The sequence below is a fragment of the Salmo trutta genome, chromosome 15, assembly GCF_901001165.1.
Source record: "Salmo trutta chromosome 15, fSalTru1.1, whole genome shotgun sequence".
In the NCBI taxonomy this organism is placed as follows: domain Eukaryota; kingdom Metazoa; phylum Chordata; class Actinopteri; order Salmoniformes; family Salmonidae; genus Salmo; species Salmo trutta.
The window spans coordinates 57,451,559-57,465,163 of NC_042971.1; the positions used below are offsets into that span (position 1 = coordinate 57,451,559).

The window sequence follows — 13,605 nt, forward strand, 5'->3', positions numbered from 1 at the left end:
CAATCTGGAAAGCTTGGTATCAAGCAACCAATCATCATTAGTCATTATTTATTACATTTGCGGAGGTAAAAGTGGGGAGAAAGTGGGGGAAAACAGAACAATATTTTACAGTAAAAAGCCTGTCACCCCCTATGGGCTATTGTCTGATAATGATATTGGTCTGCCACAACCACAGATCACAGGTGCTGATTGCCTCGCAGTCAAAAAATAAATCAAAAAACGTATTGGACCACAATATGGAGAGAAAAAAAAGCTTATGGTCAAAGCTCGTTGCAAAAAAGCCACCCCTTTTTAACGATTCCAATAAAATCTGTTTTACACCCTGCTTCAGCTCGCCCCGAGCAAACGGAAGCACCTCACTCCATCTTCAAGACGGTGTTACTGTGTTACTGAGATATTTTAGAATCTAGGGGAAAATACTGAGCATCAATAAAATGTGTGTTACCCAGTGGGCAAAAATCGTTTAAATGACGTCTTTACAACCAGACACCAGGCAAAACTGGTTCTGAAGACGTCATTGGTCATTTCAGCTGTTGTAATGTCATAATGCTGTAATTTCAACAAGTTTTGCCCAGTTTTACAGCTGAAACTTCTATCCTCCAAGAAACAGATAATGGCCACACATTGAATAGGTTTATACAGGAATCTTTGTTATAGCTTTTGCATTCGTGCAGACAGGCATAACAGACCAAGGCTGTCATCACTTTGGGCCTTATACACTTTTCTAATGTCAAAAATGGGGAAAACGTTGGTAATACTGGTTGAGTATGTCAAATCCTCTAACTAAATAACACCATAAAAAAACTGATAATAAAATAGCTATAATTCTTATTTTAGGGAAGACTCATGTTGAGCCCATTGGAATCTAATCATTCGTTTTTATAGAACTGCCTTGTTCTGATGCTGGTTAGGCTATAGCTAGCCCTTCATCATAACTCTCAGTTGCATCACATCACACATAAGAGTCATTGGACAAAGGCGTCATTTGTAGGGGGGAGTTTTGTTATATTTTTGAATATTGACATGCATTGCTTGCGGTACGATTTTGGAAGAAAAAGGACCTTATCTTTCATATCGGCGAGAAATAATAATAACGAAAGGTTAAATTGATACACCTTTTATAGGGTTAGGGTTCCCAAGCGGCCATATTTCCATGTTAGAGTGCTTGTTTACGGAAAACAGACGGAAGAGAGTGGACTACAGTCGGCTACAGTCAGACGACGGAACTATTTTTTGATGGGGGGGGTGCAGGATTTTTTTTGACTGATTTAGATATGTTTGTCTGGCTTATAATTTCCGACATTTTGGTAGACTATTTGTTAGTCAACTTGTGTATAATTAGATACTGTAGATGCAGCGTCTCTTCTGTCATTATATGTTGTCCTAGAAGACTAAATCATGCTTATTAATGCTTTAATAAAACGCTCAAAATGAAAACTAAATTACTCATGATAAATGTTGACAAAATACATAACAATTATTTTAAGAATTATAGATACAGAACTCCTTTATGCAATCGCTATGTCTGATTTTAAAATAGCTTTTCGGCGAAAGCACATTTTGCAATATTCTGAGTACATAGCTCAGCCATCACGGCTAGCTAATTTGACACCCGCCAAGTTCGGGGCTCACAACTCAGAATTAGTATTAGAAAAATTGGATTACCTTTGCTGTTTTTTGTCAGAATGCACTCCCAGGACTGCTACTTCCACAACAAATGTTGTTTTGTTCCAAATAATCCATAGTTATGTGCAAATAACCCCATTTTGTTTGTGTGTTCAGGTCACTATCCAAAGGGTAACGCGCGATCGCATTTCGAGACAAAACATTTCAAAATGTTCCATTACCGTACTTAGAAGCATGTCAAACGCTGTTTAAAATCAATTTTTATGGTATTTTTCTCGTAAAAAGCGATAATATTCCAACCGGACAATGCTGTATTCATTCAAAGAGAGAAAGAAAAAATGGCGAGGTCTTGTGAACGCGCATTTCCAATCTCTTAGTCACCAGGCAGTCCACTGACAAACTGTGCTCCTGTACTCTGCCCAGAGACAGGAGACGCCTGAATCCGCTTTCTGAAAGCTTTAGAGAGCCAATGGAAGCCTTAGAAAGTGCTACATAACCCCACGGGCACTGTAGATTTGATAGAGAAGCAAATGGAGAACTACAAATTCGCAGACAGGCCACTTCCTGCTTGGAATTTTCTCAGGTTTTTGCCTGCCATATGAGTTCTGTTATACTCACAGACACAATTCAAACAGTTTTAGAAACTTCAGAGTGTTTTCTATCCAAATATACTAATAATATGCATATTCCCATTTCTGGGCAAGATTAGTAACCAGTTTAAATTGGGTACGTTTTTTATCCGGCCGTGAAAATACTGCCCCCTATCCCAGACAGGTTAAATACAAGCAAAACTAAATACATGTTCTTCAACCGATCACTGCCTGCACCTGCCCGCCCGTCCAGCGTCACTACTCTGGACGGTTCTTACTTAGAATATGTGGACAACTACAAATACCTAGGTGTCTGGTTAGACTGTAAACTTTCCTTCCAGACTCACATAAAACATCTCCAATCCAAAGTTAAATCTAGAATTGGCTTCCTATTTCGCAACAAAGCATCCTTCACTCATGCTGCCAAACATACCCTCGTAAAACTGACCATCTTACCGATCCTCGACTTTGGCGATGTCATTTACAAAATAGCCTCCAACACCCTACTCAACAAATTGGATGCAGTCTATCACAGTGCCATCCGTTTTGTCACCAAAGCCCCATATACTACCCACCACTGCGACCTGTACGCTCTCGTTGGCTGGCCCTCGCTTCATACTCGTCGCCAAACCCACTGGCTCCAGGTCATCTACAAGACCCTGCTAGGTAAAGTCCCGCCTTATCTCTGCTGGCTGGTCACCATAGCAGCACCCACTCGTAGCACGCACTCCAGCAGGTATATCTCTCTGGTCACCCCCAAAGCCAATTCCTCCTTTGGCCGCCTCTCCTTCCAGTTCTCTGCTGCCAATGACTGGAATGAACTACAAAAATCTTTGAAACTGGAAACACTTATCTCCCTCACTAGCTGTCAGAGCAGCTCACAGATCACTGCACCTGTACATAGCCCATCTGTAAATAGCTCAAACAACTACCTCTTCCCCTACTGTATTTATTTATTTTGCTCCTTTGCACCCCAGTATTTCTACTTTGCACACTCATCTACTGTTAAATCTATCTTTCCAGTGTTTTACTTGCTATATTGTATTTACTTTGCCACCATGGCCTATTTTTTTTGCCTTTACCTCCCTTATCTCACCTCATTTGCTCACATTGTATATAGACTTATTTTTCTACTGTATTATTGACTGCATGTTTGTTTTACTCCATGTGTAACTCTGTGTTGTTATATGTGTCGAACTGCTTTGCTTTATCTTGGCCAGGTCGCAATTGTAAATGAGAACTTGTTCTCAACTTGCCTACCTGGTTAAATAAAGGTGAAATAAAAAATACAAAATATCGGCTTTATAAATACATTTGATTTGATTACAGCCTTATTCTAAAATTGATTAAATATTTTTTTTTCTCATCAATACCCCACAATGACAAAGCGAAAACAGGTTTTTAGAAATGTTTTAAATGTATAAAAAACCAGAAATACCTTATTTACATAAGTATTCAGACCTGTTGCTATGAGACTCGAAATTGAGCTCAGGTGCATCCTGTTTCCATTGATCATCCTTGAGATGTTTCTACAACTTGATTGGAGTCCACCTGTGGTAAATTAAATTGATTGGACATGATTTGGAAAGGCACACACCTATCTATATAATGTTGGCAGTACATGTCAGAGCAAAAACCATGCCATGAAGTCGAAGGAAATGTCCGTAGAGCTCCGCGACAGGATTGTGTCGAGGCACAGATCTGGGGAAGGGCACCAAAACATTGCTGCAGCTTTGAATGTCCCCAAGAACACAGTGGACTCCATCATTCTTAAATGGAAGAAGTTTGGAACCACCAAGACTCTTCCCAGAGCTGTCCGCTTGGCCAAACTGAGCAATCGGGGGAGAAGGGCCTTGGTCAGGAAGGTGACCAAGAACCCGATGGTCACTCTGACAGAGCTCCAGAGTTCCTCTGTGGAGATGGGAGAATCTTCCAGAAGGACAAACATCTCTGCAACACTACACCAATCAGGCCTTTATGGTAGAGTGGCCAGATGGAAGCCACTCCTCAGTAAAATGCACAACAGCCCACTTGGAGTTTGCCAAAAGGCATCTAAAGGACTCTCAGACCATGAGAAACAAGATTCTCTGGTCTGGTGAAGCCAAGATTGAAATCTTTGGCCTGAATGCCAAGCGCCTTGTTTGTAGGAAACCTGGCACCATCCCTACGGTGAAGCATGGTGGTGGCAGCATCATGCTGTGGGGATGTTTTTCAGCGACAAGGACTGGGAGACTAGTCAGGATTAAGGGAAAGATGAAAGGAGCAAAGTGCAGACAGATCCTTGATGAAAACCTGATCCAGAGCGCTCAGGACCTCAGACTGGGGTGAAGGTTCACCTTCCAACAGGACAACAACCCTAAGCACACAGCCAAGACAACGCAGGAGTGGCTTCAGGACAAGTATCTGAATGTCCTTGAGTGGCCCAGCCAGAGCCCGGACTTGAACCTGATCTATCATCTCCGGAGAGACCTGAAAATAGCTGTGCAGCGACACTCCCCATCTAACCTAACAGAGATTGAGAGTATCTGCAGAGAAGAATGGGAGAAATTCCCCAAATATAGGTGTGCCAAGCTTTTGGTATCATATCCAAGAAGGGAAAAGTCCACTGTAGATTTCTTATGCCTGCTACGATAATCGGAGCCATCCGATTGGCCAGTGGTATACAAGACTACAGTGCACTAGATTTGCTGTCTGGGCCCGCCGGGAAGAAAAGTTTGTACCTTCAGACACATGAATGGTTCCAAATGGCAACAGTTTGCCTACCAGGCGGCAGGGCAGCTGAATCGGGTGCACTTACCGCCAACAGCCCTTAAGGAATAAAAAAATATTAAAGCAAGGCCAAAGATGTTTATAACTAAACCAAGATAAACCACAGCTCGTCATTTCAAATTGGAGCAAATGAGTTATAGTGTGCAGAACAAGCAAGGAGGTGGGCAGAGCCAAGCACGAGCTAACGAGGTCCTATTGGTGCGTTCTAGTATTAATTGGCATGTTTCCGTTAGGGAACGCCTATTCTGTCAATTGCTTCTAAACAAGCCTCTTTCTGGTTGGTGACTTCTGCTCTTCAAAGTTGAGTGAAGTTCAATCTCGTGCTTCTCAATTCAAATCAATTCAAAGGGCTTTATTGGCATGGGAAATACATAATAAACTAAATTGAAATAAACAATACAAATTTACAGTAAACATTACATTCACACAAATTCCAATGGAATAGACATTTCCAATTGTGTAAAGTACTTATGTAAAATACTTGAAAATACTACTTAAGTAGTATTTTCGGTGTATCTTACTCTACTACTTAGATTTCTGACAACTTTACTTTTTCTTCACGACATTCCTAAAAAAGAGTATGTACTTTTTACTCCCTACATTTTCCCTGATACACAAAAGTACTCGTTAGATTTTGAATGCTTAGCAGGACAGGGAAATTGTATAATTGACACACTTATCAAGAAAACATCCCTGTTCATCCCTACTGCCTCTGATCTGGCGGACTCACTAAACACAAAACATCCCTGTTCATCCCTACTGCCTCTGATCTGGCGGACTCACTAAACACATGCTTCGTTTGTAAATTATGTCTAAGTGTTGGAGCGTGCCCCTGGCTTTTACTTTTGATACTTTAGTATATTTGAGAAATTACATTTACTTTTTATACGTAAGTATATTTAAAACCAAATACTGTTAGACTTTTACTCAAGTAGTATTTTACTGGATGATTTTCACTTTTACTTGAGTCGGAGTTCCATAAAGACCATTTCAAATTTCCACTAGCGCTGCGCTCCAGACCCTAAAACTGAGCATGAGTAAAACCCTTCGCTTTATACGGTTATCCATAAGAAAAGTCGACATTAGAATGCAGTTTACTTTAAATCACCTATGAGCGAATTTATCTAAAGTAGAAATTTGACGACTGGGAAATCAACTTGACTGGGAAATCGAGAACACGTCAACCCTGAACGTTCCCGAAACAAGCGTGCCACGCCCACAGCTCGCGAGAGGCTCTCTCATTGGTCGGATTTTGGCCACTGAGGAAATTCGATTAAACTGATCCCCTATGCACAGGCTATGACCCGTGACATGAACAGGCAAAAGCGGTGAGGGAAGCACGCTCTTCTCCAATCGAACAGTAATTTGCGTCACTAGGTCATGTTGTCAACAAGGAAGCATGATGTATAGTTCAGAAACATATATGTTTTTTCCATACATTTTTTTAAATGTATTTTCAAACTAGTTTTTATTGAGTAGGCAGATAAAGCATTTTTATCCAAATAAATCACTTGTGCATGTGTGAACACAAACTCCTATGCAAAACCGAAAAATAAGAACAGTTAACATAGAAATAGCACACATAGAATAGATCTACCGCTTCTTAGACTTGCTTTCAATGAGAATGGCAGATCAATAACACATATTTAACACATAATAACACATATAACACATATTATGAATTTGGTCGGGTCCAATGCAGCCATTTTTATCTCAATGTCAAATCATTTTTGGGTAACAGTTAAGTACCTTACTGTGATTGTTTTCAATTAAAATTGTAAAAAATAAACAAAAATAGCTTGTTAGCAAAGAACAATTTCTCAAGCAAGAATTGTGCTAGGACTTTCTGGGAGTGGTCTGAGCTGGGAGGGGAAAACTCAAAACTAGCTGTTTTTGACAGAGAGGTTTAGAACTTTCTTTCTTACTGATCTGTTCACTAATTTGTCCAGGCAAGCCAAAACAGTCTGACATTTCAAGAATCGTTTCAAACGGCTCTTACATTAAAAGGGCATTATCACAATTTCACTGTATTATTCCAACCGATATATAAAACACAGCAAATCACGTTTTTGACTGCACTGGGCCTTTAATAAATAACGTATGGAAATAAACAAGGAAGTAGTCGGGGCTGGGGTGTTTCTTTGCTGTAGTGGGTATTTTGGTTCATTGCCTGAGACGATCATAATAGACTCCTAGGCTTACCCCTTTACCGTAACTTCAAAGTCCTTCCTTGTTGAGTAAATAAGGGGTTAAACAACTTTTTCTACCCTGACAGTAAAAAGTGTGTACTTTTGGGAGGTATTCGATGATTTCCTCCTTTAGCTTACATTCGATATTACAAAAACCCTACAACTATTTTGCAAGGTGAAAGGAGGATTTTAACCATAAATGACTCTGATTAATGTTATCATTATGGCCAGGACTATATACGACAACAATTAACAACAACAAATTAATAGTTCTGTATAGAGGGAGATCATTTATCCAGATTCCACACCGTACTCCATCCCAATCTCCTTTTTTTATCAGGAATTCTCCTGGCCCTAAATTATAATAGTGTTTATGTTTATAGTGATAATTTTGCAATGGCAAATGTTATACTAGGTTATTCACCTCTTTGTTCCCAGATAAGTATATGAGCAAATATCGCATGCACAGTCACTATCAGGAAACTGCTCGGCTTTCACTAGAGGATTTCGACAATTACAGTAGAGGGAGGATCGAGAGGAAGTTGCAGACTTAAAAAACAGAATATATGACTGATGTGATGTGAGAGAAACTCTGAAAGAACAAGCAAGACTTCAGCAAAGGTAGTACAACACCACATTTAGTGAGTGCTTTAACTTCGTTTAGTTTATGTGCCAATGTTTTATTGCTTTGTTTTAATCCATTTCAATTATTTTAAAGCTTTTATTTGCTTATCAGAAACGTAAACTTGATGATATATTGTGGAGACTAATAAAGTTATGTTGAATTTACTTTAAGGATTTCTTTTTTTCTTTTTATCCTATAATATATTTGTCTCTGCCAGAACATTTTGAGTTGACTTTTGCTGAGAAAGGCTTTCCCCAATCCACTACTTTGGTTAAATAACTAAATGAATGTCCCATAATAACCTATTCACTGTAGCAGAAAAGCTCTTGTTATGTTTCACTATACCCTCTGTTATACACAAATGCATTTACCATGGTTTACTATGCTGCTGTGATAAAACCCTCAGATGGGGGATTGATTTCCATGATTTGGATGAATTATTCTTATTGATTGAAAGTGGAATCTATGACATCAGAGCTGCACTGAACCTGGTGTTATTGACTCCATTTATTTACACCCCCTGTTCTTAACCAGAGAGAGCCTGAATGAGCCTGAATGAGCCTGAATGAGCCTGTTCTTAACCAGAGAGAGCCTGAATGATGCAGAATGGTACCCATGATCAGTAGTGGTGTTATTTTAATATATATTTTTGTCATTAACCAGATGCTCTTATCCAGAGCAATTAGAGTTAACTGCCTTGTTCAAGGGCACATTAACACATTTTTCATCTAGTCGGCCTCGGGGATTCAAACTAGCAACCTTTCAGTTACTGGCCAAACGCTCTTATTAACTGCTAGACTACCTGCTGCCCTATAGGAAAGTAAAATGCTCTATTTCTGCCAGTGCTGCTGACTCATACCATTCTGTTCTAATCAGGAGATAAAGTTAGACTACACAGCAACAAATTAATACATATTCTTTCATGCCTTTTCTCCATTGCATCAGTTGCTGAAGCACCTGAGAACCAGTTCAGAGCAGACTTATCCAGTAGTTCTAGTGTGCCAATTTCTGTTTTATTTCAAAGGACTGACTCATTTTTTTATTTAACTCATGACTCCACTTACAAAAGCTATTGGTTGCCAAATTTCAAACATGTCATTCCTTCTCTAGGTCAAATGGAGCAGACTTTTCTCTTGGTTTTATATGTAGTCTTATGGCCAACTCTTGCAGGTATGTCATTCACTTTTGAAAATACATTCACGATAATACAACAGACTCAAAGACACATTCATATTTTTTGTCCATTGTTTAGAGCACACTTTAGCCTGGTTATTGTGACTTCTGACTGACCGTTGGATATCTGATTTCAATATGGATGATATTCCCAATGTTGCTAATCTATCTCTGATCTCTCCCACCCCCCACCCTCTCTCTCGCCACACAGCCTTGTTCACAGTGGAGGTGGACAGTCTCTCACATGTGGCAGAGTTCTACGGTGATGTCACCATGGGCTGCAGGTTCCAACCTGGGGGCTGGGACCCGAACCTGTCAGTGATATGGCAACGGGTCCAGCCTCTTCCAGATGTAGAGGTGTACAGGCTGGATAACGGACAGGAGAACCTCACTTCTCAGAATTTCCAGTACCGCGGCAGGGCACGGTTGGTGTCGGAGGAGCTGACCAATGGCTGGGCCAAGCTACATGTGTCCAGGCTGAGGATCAACGACTCTGGGGTGTACCGATGTCTTGTGGAAATGGGGGGAGCTGATTATAAACAGACCACTTTGACTGTCAAAGGTGAGTTAAAGCTCTTTCATTGCAATAGCACAGTACTGTAGTTTTTATAAGCAGTCAATCAATATTAGGTAATGAACTTGTGTGAAAAAAATGTGGTAACATTTTACTTAGTTTTTCTTATACGACACTGTAATTACACTGTATTCACATGTTACATATGTAGTTTAACCACATTATAAGTACTGCATTGTAATAGAGTTGAATGTTTTATCATTCTACTTTCATGTGTCCTTAAGCTACCTATAAGACTATCATTAAAAGCATGCAGAGACGTGGGGGAGGTGAGGTGGAGCTGGCCTGTGAGTCTGAGGGCTATCCTCTTGCCACAATCAACTGGAGAGACAAGAGTCTCATGAACATCAAATCCAACGACACCATTGTGAAAACTCCAGACCAGCTTTTCCATATCACCAGCAAGATAACGGTCAAATACTCTGAGAAAAACAACTATACATGTGCCTTTGTGGAGAAAGGGGAAACTCCAAAGGGTCCATCAGCCAGGTTTGACATCCCAGGTATGAAGTGGGTGAATTTCCCTGTTTGGTTACACTATTTGAAGGGCATCTACATAAGGACTTCATAACACATTCATAACTCATACATAACACATTTATAAGCAATACCGTGTGACATTATAGCGTGACATTATAGTGAAAGAGCAACGAGGTCTATTTAACCTGGAAAGTGGGGGTTGGAGTGCGTAGATGTGTTGTTGATAAGGTGGGTGCTTTCCTCAATGAGCATAGTGCTGTAAAGCGTTGGTGTCATGGTGATGTTTTCCCTTCCATTCAATGATTCACATTGTAGGCGTCATAAAGTCAATGTGGGGAAAAAAACATGGGCTTTGAAGATGGATAGCAGATAGTGTATAAATCTTTTCATGAAGACCAAATTTGTGTCAGAACTTCTACCGATCATTGTTGCTTGGTAGTGGCGCTGTTTTAAGTTTGACCAATTTCTGGAAATTCTCTTAAACCCTTTTATCTGGTGTAATATTGTTCTCTTTCCTAAATGTTTTTTTTATGTTTAGAAATTTTAACGAAGAACATAGGCAGTATTATATACAGTTTATGATGAAAAATAAAATGGTTTCACTCTCCCTATCTTTTTTACTCACAGATGAAATACCTGTGATTGAGAGTAAACATAACACCCTTTCTATTGTATTGGGCACGACATTGACGGTGGCTATGATCATTGTAGCTACCATCTTCGGGTATCGCAGACAGAAAGGTAACATACACTTAACTTTTCTTCAGTTCTTAATTGATTTGCACACATTTTTTTATCTGAAGTTTGCTACAAGGAGTTTCCCCTGTTTCATGTTGCCTGAGATAGACAGCCTAGAGAGGAAGTATGTACTTTAACCTCTAAAGGTGTTACTGATGTTGAAGCCAGAATGATCGCGTACAGAGTTAGTGTGAGACTGGGGAAAAGAAAAACATCTGAATCTTGTGACAATGACTTAGCATGTAATGACTTAGCATGTGAGAACATGAGTGTGTGCTTTCTAAACCAGTCTGAACTGCCACATGTGGAAACACCCCCCACAGCTTGTTTTTGTGTTGGGGGGGGTTTCACATGTTGTAAATCATGTGGATGGTTTACTACTACTACTACTACTAATAACAACAATAATTTATTACATTGGTAAAGCACTTTTCATTTAAATTTAAACAAGAAAAATCTCAAAGTGCATAAAATAAAATTTTAAGAATATATATATTTTTTTTCAACGAAACAAATATATCTAACCATATCATGAAAGCAACCATCAAATTCTAGTAGGAAGTGTAGTCCAGCCGATAGAGATGAGTATTGAGGCCAGCTTTAAAAGTCCCGGCAGCCTGATATAGAGCTAGTCATTCCTTATTTTTAGAAAAGTCCCCTATCAGTCTCGATCTCTATCAAGTTTACAACACAGGAGGTTGGTGGCACCTTAATTGGGGAGGACGGGATTGTGGTAAGGAACAGTCAAAAGAGGATCCTTGGGACGTCCCAACTCTGACGACACCACATTTATGTTGAAATTTAAAAAACGGTTACGGTAAGGGATATGGCAGGGTAACACTAACACTTGTGGTAATGGCTGGAATGGAATAGTATGGTATCAAATACATGATTACCATTATTATGAGCCATTCTTTCCCTCAGCAGCCTCCTATGGTTTATACTTATAGTTTTAGTGCAATAGCATTTTGAGAAGTCAGCATGTTAAAAACCAAAGAGCGAGAAAGAGGAAAGGAAAGTCCCAACCTTAGACACTAAAAGTGTTACAAAATGGCATTACGACTTTCTAAGCAATAACATGAATAGGTTCAGCAGGACATCTCATGAAACATTTGGACTGTAAACTATAACCCGCTTTTATGTTCTGTTCACAGGTAGGCTCAGGACCCTCAAACTCTAACACCCTCCTGGGCTCAACAAAGACGTGACCTCTGACCTGCCTGGACCCCTTGCGGCAGCTCCAACTGGTCCTGGTGATAGACTGTTTGTGACTGTCAGTGACCTGTACCAGGAGGCAACAGTGAAAGACACTCCTCACTGAGACTGTAAACTCTGCCATGAGAGGACTGAGAACACAAAATACTCATGGACACACATACACTCACATTGACTCTGTCAATGAAAAGTTTAATTGTGTTACATTTTCTGTTAACTAAATGTGATGCATCCGGTTGGCGTCTCCAATCAATAACAAATATGGTGATGAGAGGAAGCCCAGTTGCCGGCAGTGGGAGAAGATGGAGAGAGATGGATTTTGGCCGACATTGCTAATTTTCTCATCGATTAAACAGTTGATCTCCATACAGTTTTCTGTTTCCAAAACTATAATCTGTTAAAAACAGAGTGGATTGCATTTTATAGACTAACTTTTGCCAACAATTGTTTTCTTTAAATGGCGTTGTTTAGGAGTGCAAGGGTGAATTGAGTACTTCACAGAGTAGGCGTTCCCTCATGGAAATATGTAAATATATGCTAGAATGTGCCAATAGGATCTCACTAGCTCGCTCTTGGCACTGCCCACCTCCTTGCTTGTTCTGCCCACTATGATTCATTTGCACCCATTGGAAAGACAGGCTGTGGTCTATCTTGGGTTAGTTATAAACATCTTTTGTCTAGGCCTTCTCATAATGTCATCAAAAAGCATTGCTTCTCAATCACTTAGAACTAGAATGGTCCATCTACAGAAGTTATTATGTCAGGTGCATTAAATATGCACTATGCAGAAATCGCTCCGCCATTTCCTGGTTGCAAAAATACTAATAGTTCGCCTAATTTCAGTTTATGTGACAAAACAAGTTCTCATTGTGTAGAGAATCATTGTACAATCTAAACAGCTGTGAAATATATTTTCCATAACCAAAAATATTGTATTTTCAGCTGTGAGAAGCTGGTGTACAAAACCGAAAGTAAAAGACTCAAAAACAAAACTTCAGAATGGGGAAGCATAGAAATAGCTCATATAGAACAGATCTACAGCTTCTTAGACTTGCTTTCAATGAGAAAGACAGATCTATAATGCACATTTCTATGTGAATTTGGTCAGGTTTTAGTTTCATACAACTTATTGGAAGACTTTTGGCCCTCTGAATGCCTAGGTCCTATGGTCATGGTTCGCCATTGCATTTAATTACTGTATATCTTGTACCGTTACTAAGTGTAATACAGAGATAATAACATGTTTATACAGAGATGTCCAACTTTAAGAGATTTTACTGAAAAAACAGTTCCCTTCTATGCTTCCCATGAAACCCCAGAAGGCAAATGAGTGAGTCCAGCCACAGTTTAAGTATCGCTCATATTAACACAGTTGTTTACTGTGCTCCAGGTATTTGATACTGTTTGATACTCATTATGAGTCGAACCATTTGATGACTTAGACCTTGTGACCACACAGTTTCACTTTCTGTCTCAGTCATATGGCAACTCCACAGTGAGACTGGATTGAGTCAGTCCATTGCACAATTTCCTTGAAAAAAAACTTTGTCTATAGACAGGAAAAGACGGGTGGTGCTGATGGGAAATGCTGATGATGTTTCCTCGGTCATCAAATTGAAACTCAGT

At 39.7% G+C, this 13,605-nt stretch overlaps 1 protein-coding gene across 3 annotated transcripts; it reads left to right on the forward strand.

The window, feature by feature from the left end:
- The first annotated feature begins 6,932 nt into the window (after positions 1-6,932).
- Positions 6,933-12,766, forward strand: LOC115149434 (programmed cell death 1 ligand 1). Of its 3 annotated transcripts, none has more exons than XM_029692285.1 (7): positions 6,933-7,349; positions 7,613-7,815; positions 8,910-8,969; positions 9,184-9,534; positions 9,771-10,049; positions 10,654-10,767; positions 11,919-12,766. In XM_029692285.1, the coding sequence occupies exons 3-7, from the start codon at positions 8,915-8,917 to the stop codon at positions 11,942-11,944; spliced, it is 825 nt and encodes a 274-aa protein (XP_029548145.1). In that variant the 5' UTR covers positions 6,933-7,349; positions 7,613-7,815; positions 8,910-8,914; the 3' UTR covers positions 11,945-12,766. The 3 variants fall into 3 exon arrangements, with proteins under 3 accessions (XP_029548145.1, XP_029548143.1, XP_029548144.1); XM_029692283.1 differs by having other exon boundaries at positions 6,934-7,349; positions 7,613-7,795; XM_029692284.1 differs by having other exon boundaries at positions 6,934-7,795.
- Positions 12,767-13,605: the final 839 nt, after the last annotated feature.

What these genes read in the sequence shown, in the direction of transcription:
- LOC115149434 (XM_029692285.1), top strand. Translation starts at nt 8,915, where the DNA reads ATGGAGCAGACTTTTCTCTTGGTTTTATATGTAGTCTTATGGCCAACT. An exon ending in CTTATGGCCAACTCTTGCAG is followed by an intron (nt 8,970 to 9,183) that starts GTATGTCATTCA and finishes CTCGCCACACAG; the next exon opens with CCTTGTTCACAGTGGAGGTG. An exon ending in GACCACTTTGACTGTCAAAG is followed by an intron (nt 9,535 to 9,770) that starts GTGAGTTAAAGC and finishes TGTGTCCTTAAG; the next exon opens with CTACCTATAAGACTATCATT.